We start from the raw sequence: 13,800 nt of genomic DNA, 5'->3' as shown, positions 1-13,800 counted from the left end.
AATAATTATTTCAGCCTTAGTCTTAAACAATTAAATTATCATAAAATAAAATTTAATAAATCATTTGTAAAATAAATATAATGTTTAAAGTTATTATATACAAATAATGAAATAAAAGTAAACAATTTTAATAGTTTTGTCATTTATTATTTTGGTGAAGAGTTGAAGAGCAGGAAAGCAGTCTCTCATTTTTATTCAAAATGTAATTTCACGCATATTATCAGACATCTGATGGAAACATTTGACACATTTGTTGATTTAGATCATGAGAGTGTGGAAATGTACTTTTTGCGTGATTTAACAAAACAATATTTTCCTGAATAGGCTAATGTATGCTGCTTCAGTCCATGCTGAGATTTTGCCCCTCCCCTTTAAGAGGCGCGCAGCCAATAGCAGATGATAACATCCGGTTTAGGTGTCTGAGAGGGAAGTTCAGAAAGATTTTTTACAGCGTCTTATGCCGCGAAAATGTCACATTGCAGTTAATAATCTTCTATACAGTTGGCTTAGATTATTGGAAAAGTATGACAATACATGTATGTCAACATAAAGCCTGAGCAAAATAGGGACGCCTTGAAAGTGCAGAACTTGCACAACCGTGCTGTCAAACAGTCTTCGCAGACCGTCACCTCATTTGCTCGAGACGCTTGAGCCTGCTGAATTTGAAGGTAACATCCGAGTTTACTTTGTTTATTCACATTAAAATGAAGCCTGTGGTTTGACTGTGTTTGATTTTTATCTATGATTGCCAGAAGGAGGATGCGAATTTGCGAATCATACTATGACCTTGCTGCTTGCTCATTAATATTAATTAAGCTACGTGATAATATACCAGGAGTGTGTTGAAGAACGTCTACGAGACCTAATAAATATTCATGACTTTACTCTTTACTTTAATTTTTGTTTGGAGGCGTGTATGTGCTCAGACTGAAGTGAAATGCTTCTTGCAGTAGTCGGCTTATGTTGGAGTGAGAGTACAGACAATTATGATATAAACTATGTTCAATATAAAACCAAGGTAAATGAAAATGTTGACCTTCTCTTACCTTGTAAAATATCATAATCTGAGTTAAACATACTTCCTAAATGTCTTCGCTCTTCAAAATCATGAGTAGCATCATTTTAGAGGCTGGAAAGTTTGAGGAAGCTTTTGATATGTTAGACATAATCATATAAACCCCAATTACAGTGTATGGTAGGTAATGGCATTTTTGTGCAGTTATGGTCTATTGTGGTACTGGTTTATGTCTCCTTGAATTCTTAACATTAAAAGCTGCTCTCAGTATTTTCTGCTAATTAAGACAAGTCTCTACAGACAAGTCTCTATCAGTCTCTACAAGTCTCTTCATGCACAGTTCAATTTTGATATATTGTATCCCGTTTGGCATTTCATAACGTGTTGTTTCAGACTAGTGAAAAGAAAACATCCAAAATACACTTTTTCAATCAGCTTTGTACTGTTACAATGTCGGTAGGATATTTAAAGGACAATGTTTACTTGTTCTCTGTATTACCTGGACTGAGAAATTCACAATTATTTATCAGTACAGACAACTTGTGACAGTTGTATGGACAGGGTTATTAACAGAACAGTTATTTTAAGGGTAGATTTATCACTGAAAATTGTACCATACTTTGTTCTACTCTTTAAACAGCATTATGGTATAATAGAATACATTAAAGGTGCTACAGAGGATCTTTTCGTCAACTGAGAAACCAAAGACTGTTACTGAATTTTTTAGATGAGTGCATGCGTAAGAACAACCCCCCTCCTTCACAGCTCATTTCGAGGAAACACCTCCCAAAACTCGTGCAAGTATTGGAACACGAGTGTTTGTTTACCACCGGCATTCGCTGTGTCGTGTTAGTGGATTCATTATGTCGGACTCACCGCAGGTAACTCATAATCTGCAGTTGTTACTCCTGTCTCCTGACAAAAACATTGCATGCGGCGCCTGTGGAGTGTGGAAAGTTACTGGAGCGCGTATCCACGCACGTCTCTCACAAGGAACGCCATGGCAGTGATTGACAAGCCAGAGGGCCAATCGTTTAAGCGATGATCGCGTAAACGATTGGCTGATGTTTTTAAGGCCCTACCTCGTGCACAGATGATGTATATTAATATTATTCCTTTCAGTGCACCTAATAAATAGCCTTTTATCAGTTAGTAAAGACAGTTTCAAGTAATATTGCAAAAATGTATAAAACAAAACATCCTCTGTAGCACCATTATGGCAACAACTTTCTTACCTCTACACAACGGCGGTTTTCTTAGGGGGGGTTGGGTGGAGCTGACAGAACATCAGTTTTTGTCAGTTCTTTCAGTTTTTCCCATCTGTTTGGCCTAAAACATTGTTTGTGGTCATCCAGTTCTCTCTGTTTACGATTCTTTGCAGCCTTTAGCCACAGCCTAACACACTGGATACATCACTGGAAAGTAACTCAATCCCGCTAAATGTTTACTCTTTGAATTCTTGCCCACAGAGACAATTCAAGTCAACACCATTATGACTAAAAGTTTGCTAAGAAGTATTTCCACCTAAAGCAAGGTGGTATTTGACTCTGGTAAATGTATTCATAGCAGTCTGCTGGGAGTGGCCTTGAACGACAACGCGCCCAGTGCATTATGGGTGTTGAAGTTTTCCTTCCTATTTGGCAACAGGGAAGACAACAGTGTTTTTCTTTGTTTTCTCTAATCAGGTAGCACAGATTTCTTTCTCTTTTTTTTTTTTTTTTTTTTTTTTTTTTTTGCCTTTCTACTGTATAGGCCAGTGGTTCCCAAACCTGTCCTGGGGGACCCCCAGCCCTGCACATTTTGTATGTCTCCCTATTTCTGACCCATTTCAGGTCTTGCTGTCTCTACGAATGAGCACATGAGTTGAATCAGGTGTGATATATGAGGGAAACATACAAAGTGTGCAGGGCTGGCGGTCCTCCAGGACAGGTTTGGGAACCACTGGTATAGGCAACCAAGTTTATTTTGCCAATGGTGAAGTACCCCTTTAAGTGTTTATTTAATTGCACTTTATCTATTTGCTTCTTTAGATTTAAATTACAATACATCTATTTAAAGGCTGTTTTCTCAAATTTTTTTTTTTTTTTATGTACTGAGCCAATTGAACTTGCATACAAAAACTTTACAGTTTTATTCCCATCTACTGTATATTCTGAAGGATTTCTCAAAGGGATTTGTGTTTATATATCATTTGCCCGATTTAAACAACGGTTTAAACAACATTCCTAAAAACATGGTGAAAATGTATTTTTTCCAAATTCATATCCAAAATCCCGTCTTTAAAAACCTTTGACTCTGTCAACAAAATTAAACAAGAATTGTGAACCTGGCTTTATCCAATGTGTTGGCACTGTCAACCGACTGGCTGAGTTGAGGACACTTAATATTCAACAATATTATTGATCTGTCTGCATTGACACCATAGTATGCAAACTGAACAAAGCTGATGTTTTTTAACTATAAAGAACCTTTTGTGCAATTGGAAGTTAAAGGTTCTTCATGGAAACATATGCTAATAAAGGACCTTTACTTTTTAGTGTGTATAGTGGCATTGCTTAAAAATTCAGAAAAATACAAATAGAGATTTTAATTGGGCATTACAGGAATGGGCAGTATCATGACTGAAAGAGTGGACATCACACAGAATCAGTCCTAAAGGTCGTCGTGATCCTCAAGATTAGAAGAACTTCATGTTCTCCTATAAAGCAGCTCTACAGAAGACAATAGTGTCGTTATTCAGCTCAAGTCAGTTAAGTGTTGATTCAGTTCAGTTCAATAAATGTAGTTCATCAATTATGAAATGAGTTCAATTGAGCAATAAGAAGCTCTACAGAAGACAATAGTGTCGTTATTCAGCTCGAATCTCGAAAAAATAGAGTTTTGTTCAGATCCAATAGTGTTGGTGCAGTCAAATCAATAATATTACTAAGTGTCTTTCTAATTTTAGTTTGAACCAGTCAACAAATCGAAAGGCCAACCTGTTTTAATTTGCCCTTGACTGTTGTTTGTCAAGAGCCTAATTATACATTTGTAGTCACTTCTTTACTACAAGTTTTTTTTCTATTTGGCATACAGTCAGGATATTAGTATGTGTTGGTACACGTCAATGTTGACACTCTCCAGCGCATAAGCCAAATCATTTACACTTGCACAAATTCAGCTAACGCTCTACCAATATTCTGTGTTGGAAATTACACCCATCTTGGCCGTGGCAGTTTATTGGCCAGGCGGCTGTGTCCCCCGAAGGACTGGTGAAAGCTGTGCGGGGATGACAAGTCAACAAGGAGCGTTTGTTCATAGTTTGGTTTGATGAAAAAAAGGAAAGCAAAGCTAATTATATATTTACATTGTCTCACCCAAAGGATTTTTCCAGCAGGGGTGATGGCAAGACATTAAACGACTCCGCCGTTACGAGCAGATCATAAAAACACTCCCTTGTTGTGTCTTTCACAGACCTGTCATTAAGACTAAGAACAACAATTACCCACAAACTCCTGCTCCTGCACACACAAGCTGTTTGAGTGTCTTTTCTACCCCGTTACGCTGTGGTCGCAGTGTGAGAACCTTGCCTCCCAGCAGGACACAGATGAGGATATGTCTCCATTGATGGCTTCAGCCTTGTTCCGTTTTGTTTATTTGTCAAAAATACTTCAGTGCTGAGTTAAGAGCGTTCTGGAAGTTTAAAATAAAGTCCATGAAGACTTTATTGCACTACCCAGTGCCTCTTTTATCTTTTTTTCCCCCCTTCTTTCAAACTGGCCGGCTCATGAAATACAGGCTGATGACAAATTAAGAGCCCTCAATTGGGTAACACATTTTCAACTCCCCATTTCCTGATTACAACTCCTGTCATCTCAGACTCTGTACAAAAGGCATCATTATTATGGACTTAACTCTCCTACTTTTTCTGGAATGAGAAACACACTTTTAAAGTTGCATGGTCCAAATATGTAGATCTGCTGGCCTTTCAAGGAATAGTCCCCCCCGCCCCCAAAAAAAAGCATTGTTGCATTTATTTGTGTGTGTGTGTGTCTCTGCAGACTTCAGAGGATGGCTGCTGTTTCTGAGACAGATGTGCAGTTCTGGATGGCCAAAGCTGTGAACTGGGGGGAGGCTACATCATGTTCTGCCCTTCTGGACACCAGCAGGCACCTTGGATATCTGAGGAGTTTTCTCCAGCAAGTTCTGCTGGGGTTGCAGCAAATGGTACGAAAAATACACACAGCTTGAGCTTCTCAAGCAGGGCTTTTGTCTGGAATTTTGTGAAACATTTTGCATAGTCCTCAGCTGTCCTGTTAAACGTTAGGATCCAGTAAACAAATGTTGATCTAACAATATTATTCAATCTTCACCAGCAGATATGCTGGATTTGAGTTTACGCTATCTACAGGATGGTCAAGTTAGTTGTCCAATAACCGACTAATTGATTTGTGAGGTCAACAACTTTATGATTTTTAAATTATTTATTTTATTACAGGGCTCAACAGTAAGATTATTTTCAACATTTTCACTGTCCCCAAAACATTATAGGTTTTACAATCTTATTCATTTAAATGTATAATTTTATATTTGCATTTATACAATTTAAATGTATCTAAATGTATTAACAACTTTTTTTCTCTTAAGTTTTCTTAAATTTGAAAGAATAGCTGGAAACTACAATGAATGGAATAAACACTTGAAAATGATGGCATGAATAGCAAAATATTACTGATTGGTTTGTAATTTTTTTTACTTATTTAAACTAGCAAACAAGTTTAAATAATCAGAAAATAAAGGCATAAAAATACATTTACATAATTAACTGGCATAAAACTCTCATACTGGCCCTGGCCGAGTGACCATCCTTATTACTGAGTACTGTAATTATTTTTTTTTTAACTGTGGTGCTTTAAAAAAGATAAATTAAGAGATCCAACTTCTTTGAAAGAGTTTTAATGCTGACAGCATGTTGTGCTTTAATGTGCTAAAAGTCTCCCAGTAACTGAGAACTAAGAAATGTAGTCGATTTTGAAAATGTGTAGTTTTGCATATTTCTTCTGCTGAGTTCATAGAATCTTCTTTAATATTAAGGTCATAGTGCTTTAACTAACTCTTTTAGCACCCCATAACAGAAGCCGCTCTGTGCGAATGAAGGCAGGACATTGGCACAGCGCTGTGATGATTTAGTGGGCTAATAGCCACCCAGGGACTGCCAGCGTTAACCTAATGTATCCCTGCATCAAGTGTTGCAAATTTGGACGAGGTATCGTGGGTTTGGGCGACTCTGTGAAGGACCAGTGTTAAGAAAAATTCTGCCTCCCACTGACTCCTCACCTTGAAAGAAGCTCTTTATTCATCCTGCAGCAGCCTTTCGCACCAGCAGATCTGCTGTTGGCTCTGCACATCGTGCCGTTTGGTGCCTGGCGTGTCAGAAAAGAAAACAAAATCTTGCAGGTTTTCTTATTTCTACTTACAATAGCCGCCCTGCCAAAATGCAATCACACCTTCCGTTTCCATCATGCTCGACATGCGTCAGCCCCTCTGACAGCATTCAGCAATGTGATGGGATCGGGATTTCTTAATTGGCTCTAAACCCTTATTCCCGGCAGAGGCTCGTAAAACGGCCCGAGTGAAGCGGATCTGAACAGCAGCGCTTGGATGAGTTAAAGACGTGGCTCGCTCCTGGGGATGAAAAATGTCTCGTTTATATCAATTTCCTCATTTGCATTCCATCAGAACCAGTTTTCCCACTCCCTGCTTGGGACTGCTGGAAAGGGGAGGTTTCACGGTCCCGTAAACGGTTTTCTTCCTAAGCCTGGCACAGTTGGGTGCCCGTTGGCGATGCGCCCATGCTCAAGGGGAGACTGAGAGATCCATGTGTGTTTGAACACATTCGATAATTGCTGACTTGTGAATGTGTACATAAGACTTTTTGCCCTTTAAATCCCATGAGAGAGCATCTCTGGGATGGTACATGCAATGACAATTTTGCTTCTACCCCTTTCTGGAGCTGGATTATGACTTTGTCATGATGGTTATGAGAGGTCAAATGAATGGTCTTTTCAAGCTGTTTTTCAAGAGTTTACATTAGGGCAACATAATTAGTCGCATTAAAATTTATATTGTGATATGGCATAGTGAGATTATTAAAAAGCTGCAATTTAATTTTAATTTAATTTAGTTTATAGATATTTTATGTTTTATATATTTTAGATATACTTTAAAATTCTAAAATTTTATTAATTTAAATGTAATCAAAATGTTTAAAGGGTTAGTTCACCCAAAAATTCTGTCATTTATTACTTACCCTCATGCCGTTCCACACCGTTAATCTTCGGAACACAAATTAATCCGATGGCTCCGTGAGGCCTCCATAGGGAGCAATGATATTTCCTCTCTCAGGATCCATAAAGGTGCTAAAAACATATTTAAATTGGTTTATGTGAGTACAGTGGCTCAATATTAATATTATAAAGCGACAAGAATATTTTTGGTGCGCAAAAAAAAAACAAAATAACGACTTATTTAGTGATGGCCGATTTCAAAACGTTGCTTCATGAAGCTTCGGAGCATAAATGAATTAGTGTATCGAATCATGATTCAGATCGTGTCAAACTGCCAACGGCTGAAATCACGTGACTTTGGCGCTTTCGAAACAGCAAATTCGATTAATTTACTGATTCATTTATGCTCCGAAGCTTCCTGAAGCAGTGTTTTGAAATCGGCCATCACTAAATAAGTCGTTATTTTGTTTGTTTTTTTGGCGCACAAAAAATATTCTCGTCGCTTTATAATATTAATATTGAACCACTGTACTCACATGAACTGATTTAAATATGTTTTTAGCACCTTTATGGATCTTGAGAGAGGAAATGACATTGCTCCCTATGGAGGCCTCACAGAGCCATCGGATTTCAACTATAATATCTTAATTTGTGTTCTGAAGATTAACGAAGGTCTTACGGGTGTAGAACAGCATACATGAGGGACTCAGCATACATGAGTAATAAATGACAGAATTTTCATTTTTGGGTGAACTAACCCTTTAAACTGGTGTTTGGGGACCCAAGGTAGCTCCAAAAGATTTCCAGGGTGTCTGCAGAAATTACAAGAAATAATTTTTACGAAAATTAATTTTCTATAAAAGTGCTTTGGAATAATATTAGGTTTGAAAAGCATTAATTTTTTTTAATTGAAAATTCAGGATTATACAGATATAACATTTATTGTGGTGATGAAATGATACATTGTCCAATGTCAATATTTTCTAGATAATATTTTAATAACTTGTTTTGGCTTCAGTACAATAACAATATAAAAAACAATTATTTAATTTAGAGAACAACATGTTTTTTACAGATGAAAATGTAGAGCTGCCCTCACATTTTAGGAATGGGGTCCTTCGCTAGGTTATCATCCTGTTAGGGGGACCTTGGCATCAAAAAGTAAAAAAAAAACATCTCCATTAGATGTTATGAATGCAAATGGCAGTTCTAGATCTACAATAATTAGTTGAGCATGTGCTCTGTATTTTTATTAATTATATATTTGGCTGCTACAAGGTCCTTTTCTCTCTGTGTTAAAGTTCCACAGGAATGGTGTCATTCTCTTCATGCGTGCACTGAAATCGTTTAGTATCCAACAATATATGTGCCTATGGAATGTAAAAAGGCTCAGATCCTTTGTATGGCTTCCAGTGTACAGTAAATTGGCAAGGCACATCTTGAACTGATGCAAAAAGCTGTGATCCTCAACATGCCTTTGCATTAGCACGCTGGTTTTCATTAATTACGTAACTGACTTTAAAGAAGTGATCAGTGACTCTCTCCGTCTCTCTGCGTGGGAATAGTTTTATAAAAGGCCATCAAAAGGTTTTTTTTTGGCTCAAATAGTTCTTTGGGAAATGATTATTAATTTTTTTCATATTAGATAATTGTTCATACTTGTGATGTGAACTAAATCGGCAAGTGGCAGACCTTCATTGTGCACTTAAACTGTCAGTATTACTTAAGAAAAAAACTTTGACCACAGCTCATGAGTTGAGACAGGATCTGGTGTTGACAGTTCATTTTGATGAGGAAAATTCTAAGCAATATAGTTCTGACATGAGAACATTTGTTCCTGCTGAGTTCTTCTTGGTAACTCTCAGAACTTCCTTAATGTACCAAAAAACAATTCAAACAGAAAGTTCTTTAAAGTGAGTCTTTATGGTTGCAATTACAGAGACCGTTGTAAAAAAACATTTAAAAAAACAACAACAAAGTGATTAGCTATTGTGGCAAGAGAGGCATCTATTTTAGAGTATATATGAAATGTGTGTGGATGCGCAAGAGTAAAGTTTGCTGCATCTTCATGCAGCCAGTGCTGATGTGGTCATCAGGGAAACAGGTAGTGCAGAAGAAATGAAAAGGGTCCTAGGACATATCCTTGTGGAATGCCAGATGGTATGACTGAGTTTAATAAAAAAAATAATATAAAATGTCATCACTCAACAATCTTTGTCTTGCTAGCTTATCTCTCCATCAGGTGTGTTTTATATCCGGCCATCTGACTTTGTTGTTGTATGATCTGTAACCAGGGAGTTGAAGCATCACGGAAATACCAGACTGATTTTGATTTGTTCACAGATGCCAAATTTCACACTATAAGATATGACTCAAATTTCCAATTATAAAAAGGATGTGTCATTAACATAATCTAGGAGATAAGTACTATGTATTTGGAAAAGTGAGGTGTTAAAACAAAGTCAAAACAAGTTTTCAACTGAGCATACAGGGACATGCTTCTTTACGTACATTGAACTTTAGTGCTAAAGCAAGTGATGCAAGTTTGAATCTTGCTTGTAAAATTTTTCGATATTGTTCAACCTCATCATTTCCCAGTTTCTCTTTATTATACAATGGAAAAAAAGCCATTAAGTGTGTTCAATTGGATTATTCACACGTGTATTATTACTAGGTACTGTATGCGATGTAAAAGTCTGCATTGTATAATTTAATTGCAGTTTATTTTTCATGATTCAGATGCAGATTTTTGCTATTGATGTCTCAGGTCTGTGTGTTTATTCTATAACAGAGCTCCACTAGTGAGGCCATGAAGACGTTTCCTTTTGTGGGCCAGTTCCTGGGAAGACTTTGTTGGAACCCATGTGTTATTGCGGATGGTAAATTTATGACTCTTTTACACTTGGGGGTGTGTTTCCCATTTGAGACCAAGAAATGTGTCTGCATGGGTTGGGTATTTACACTAATTTTCCAATGAACCCTGTAGTGGCCTGCAAGGCATTTGTTCTGTTATTTGGCTCTCTTTCACCTCTCTCTCTTGTCTTATCACTACTTCCCTTCCCTGAAATATTTTATCAGACCTGTTCTTCACATGCAGCCTTAAAAATGACTTAAAGTTTAAAGATCTATCACTGTACTTTTTAACCTATCATACAGTTACAAATATATTACGAATGTGATTTAAAGTTATACATATTTATTATAAAGTTGTATTATCAGCATAACAATTTGAGTGAAAGGTTACATTGAAAAATCATTTTTTTTGTTCAAAGTAAATCACATGCTCAGTGTCCTTGTGATCAGTGTGATGAGTGACCTTGAAATAATGCAATATCTGTAATATTTTATTTTTTATCATATGCTGTCTTTGTTTAAAATTGTTCAAAATTTAAATCTGATATTTCATCTTAGTTTTTTTGTGTTGTATCAGAGTTTAGCCTATATTGTGCCCTATTATAAATGCATGCTTGTATGCATGTTTAAACCCCATTACAGATGAATAATGTGGCCATTTTCACATCTTATAAATGCCATTTTGTCCTGTGGTCTTGTTTATGTATGCTCAGAGAGGAGCCAGAGACTCCTGCTGCGGTGTTTGAGCTGTCTGTACAGCGCTGAGCCACTGAACGCTGTTGAGCGAAAAGCCAACATGTGGATCAAGGTAAAGCCAACAACATTTCACCCCTCAAGGTTAATGAATAGATAAATGCCAGAGCAGTTTTACAAATTGATATCCTTACAGACATAATTGAAAATGTGGAATATATTAGTTGTTTGAATTGTGAAATCAAATTTTCCTTGATCTTTTGACATATAAGAGGTTATTGTATTATAAAAAATATCTCAAACTCCCAAACTTTTATTTTTAAAAAAGTACCATATTAGTAAGACCGTTCGTTTGTTTGCTTCACTTTACTGTGGTTTCATTTTTAAACAAGATACAGTTCGAAGTTCAAAGCTAGCTTTTCAAAAAGACATAAAATAAAAGATGATGCAGTGCCGACTAAATTGGATCTGACAGTAATGTTGCAACACAAATGTGAGTAACAATGTTTTTACCATGTGTCACTATTGCTCTGTCTGTTACAAATCGTTTGATATGTACTCAGTCTACTTTCACAATATAATAATTTTTTGCAATACAAAACTGGACAATTGCATAACTGAAATTGCATGTCAAAATAACACATTATCAATATTTTTTGAGACCCCCCAAAATTTCACAAATCACATTTTCAGGGGAGCCCATGTCTTATTAAGGGGAGTAGCACCCCAATAGTTCGCACCCTGGACTTTATCAATAATGAAATGATCTTTTAAGGGTAATTTCTCAGCCAAATTTGGTGTGCGATTAGATTAATTAATTGGCACATCATGTAATTAATTGGATTAAAAATTTTCATTGCTTGACAGCCCTATTTATATTATTAAAATTGTCATTAAAAATAGCAAAAATCTGACTGACATGAGTTTAAAAGCACATGCTTTGAATGTTCGAGCCCTTTTTTGTTTGTAATATGCCTAATGTCATACTGTTCTAGACCCCTACTTGCTACAGTTTTCAATCTGTCAAAAGTGTTTTAGAAATTCCCAATGCACACTTTTATATTGAAATAGATGTAATCAGAGTAGCAGGGTGATGAAAAAGAACTAAAATAATTGTACACTTTCAACTTTTTACTGAGTTCACACAGATGGTTTACCATAAGCAATACAGAACCCCTTGCGTTTTGTGTGTATTCGTTTGATTATTTTTTTTCATCTAATAAAACATAGCGCTAATTAAAGCAGGGCTTTTAAAGTAAACTTTTAATTTGCCAGATGTTTTTTGACCTATACGAAGGGAAGTGGAGTCAGAGGGAGGTGTGGGTTCTCTGTCAGGGGTTGAGACACGGTATTTAATCTTACATTATTTATTTGCTTAGCAAACAATCCCTAGTGCAGCAAAAAAAACAGATGAGGACTCTATTTGTGTGAGGAAGTTACAGATTACAGGCGCATGAGCATTTACTTGATAGATGAAACATGGAAGAGGAATACAATCTGTATTGTTTCCAAAAGATAATGGTCCAGATAAGGTTCAGAAGGTTGCTGTTTTTGTCTCTTTCTTTAGGACAGGTCAGTCGCCTTTTGATGATTTTATTGTCAAAATTACACCATGGTAATCTCATGCTTTTTCAGACATTTGAAGTGCCAGTTGAATAATCAAGTAAAAGGTGGTGAAGATAATTTTAGTAAAGATTACGAGGGCATGGGAATTTAAAAATAATAATGTGCATGGATAAATCATTTATAACAAATACTGCAATATTCCATAAAACGAATAAGAATAGGGCTGTAACGATATGCGATATGAAATCGAAATTGCGATACGCAGGTCCACGAACCTGTATCGCGATGTGAGAAGGCAGAATCGCGACACACCCCTTCCAACTCCCAGAGTTATCCTTCCTGTCCAGATCCAATGCTACCACATTTTTAAATTACTATAAGTATTAGGGGTGTAACGATTTATCGTAGATGGTGTGTCTCAATCAGCTCTCTAGTTCAGTAAGTGTTTCGGGCACACATTGAATCTTGCAAGCAGGTTTAAACGTTTCTCATGTCAGTCTCTTGCATGGTCGCGTGAGAAAAGTCGTGGCTTTCTTTCACTGCAGTGCACAGCAACAGCTGTGCTCACAGAAAAGCAAAAGATGCTTGTGATGCTTTACTTTAAGAAGTTCTGTGGCGCCGTTCACATATTGCGTCTTTTCCGCGTGCAAGTCAGTTATTATTTTCAAATGTAGCCGCGCGGCAGGCGCGCTCATAATGGGATCAACGCGGTCGCGACGCGCATGCAATTCTCAACTTCTCAGAATGCCGCAAGCGCACCGCAGGTCGTGTGACAAGAATCAACCGATCAGTTATGGCCTTTCCGTAACAAAACATCAAAAGCTCAGCCGAACAGCTGATCATAGCTGTACATGGTGGTTTTTATATCTTATCTCCATCAATATATCTCGTAGTAAAACTAATGCAAGGGCTAGAAATCATTTATCCTTTGCAGAAACATCCTGATCCTCTTGGAGAGCCCAGTTCAAGGTTGCATAGCAACGACCGAAGCCACGGGAGCGCAAGCGCTTTGGAAAGAAGGAGAAGCGGTGCGGCCGCGCCTTCCACGCGTTTTTAGACGCGATATGTGAACGGCCCCTATTCATAATTCTAAGTTCATGTTAAATTAAAAAAAAAAAAATTTAGTGACAGACAGCCCTATTCAACTGTTAATTTGAATACAGAAGGTTTTTATTAAAATTTTATATTTATTTATTTTATTGAAATGTGATCTTGTGTGTACAAGTTCAATTATTGAAATTTGTTAATGTTTTTTTTTTAATAAATCTTGTTTGAATTTCAGTTTCATTTTGTTCAAAATATCGTGATACGTATCATATCGTGAACTCCGTATCGAGATACGTATCGTATCGTGACCTGAGCGTATCGTTACACCCCTAAATAAGAATAGTTGGTTTTGATTTCATG

The 13,800-nt window shown here is 36.8% G+C and overlaps 1 protein-coding gene across 2 annotated transcripts in view; it reads left to right on the top strand.

Moving 5' to 3' along the window:
* Positions 1-437: 437 nt before the first annotated feature.
* The window catches only part of fancc (FA complementation group C), a 32,211-nt gene continuing 18,848 nt past the window's right edge, over positions 438-13,800 (top strand). Inside the window, exons 1-4 of one of the 2 annotated variants that reach the window (XM_067394896.1) lie at positions 438-668; positions 5,056-5,221; positions 10,073-10,160; positions 10,848-10,942. In XM_067394896.1, coding sequence (XP_067250997.1) covers positions 5,066-5,221; positions 10,073-10,160; positions 10,848-10,942 — 339 coding nt within the window. In that variant the 5' untranslated portion in view covers positions 438-668; positions 5,056-5,065. Of the gene's footprint in view, positions 669-5,055; positions 5,222-10,048; positions 10,161-10,847; positions 10,943-13,800 lie in introns of those variants that run through there. The other variant, XM_067394897.1, reaches the window with a different exon arrangement.

The sequence above is a fragment of the Chanodichthys erythropterus genome, chromosome 9 (genome assembly GCF_024489055.1).
Source record: "Chanodichthys erythropterus isolate Z2021 chromosome 9, ASM2448905v1, whole genome shotgun sequence".
In the NCBI taxonomy this organism is placed as follows: Eukaryota; Metazoa; Chordata; class Actinopteri; order Cypriniformes; family Xenocyprididae; genus Chanodichthys; species Chanodichthys erythropterus.
The sequence above is the reverse complement of the archived record's forward strand: the minus strand, read 5'-3'. Positions and strand labels throughout refer to the sequence as shown.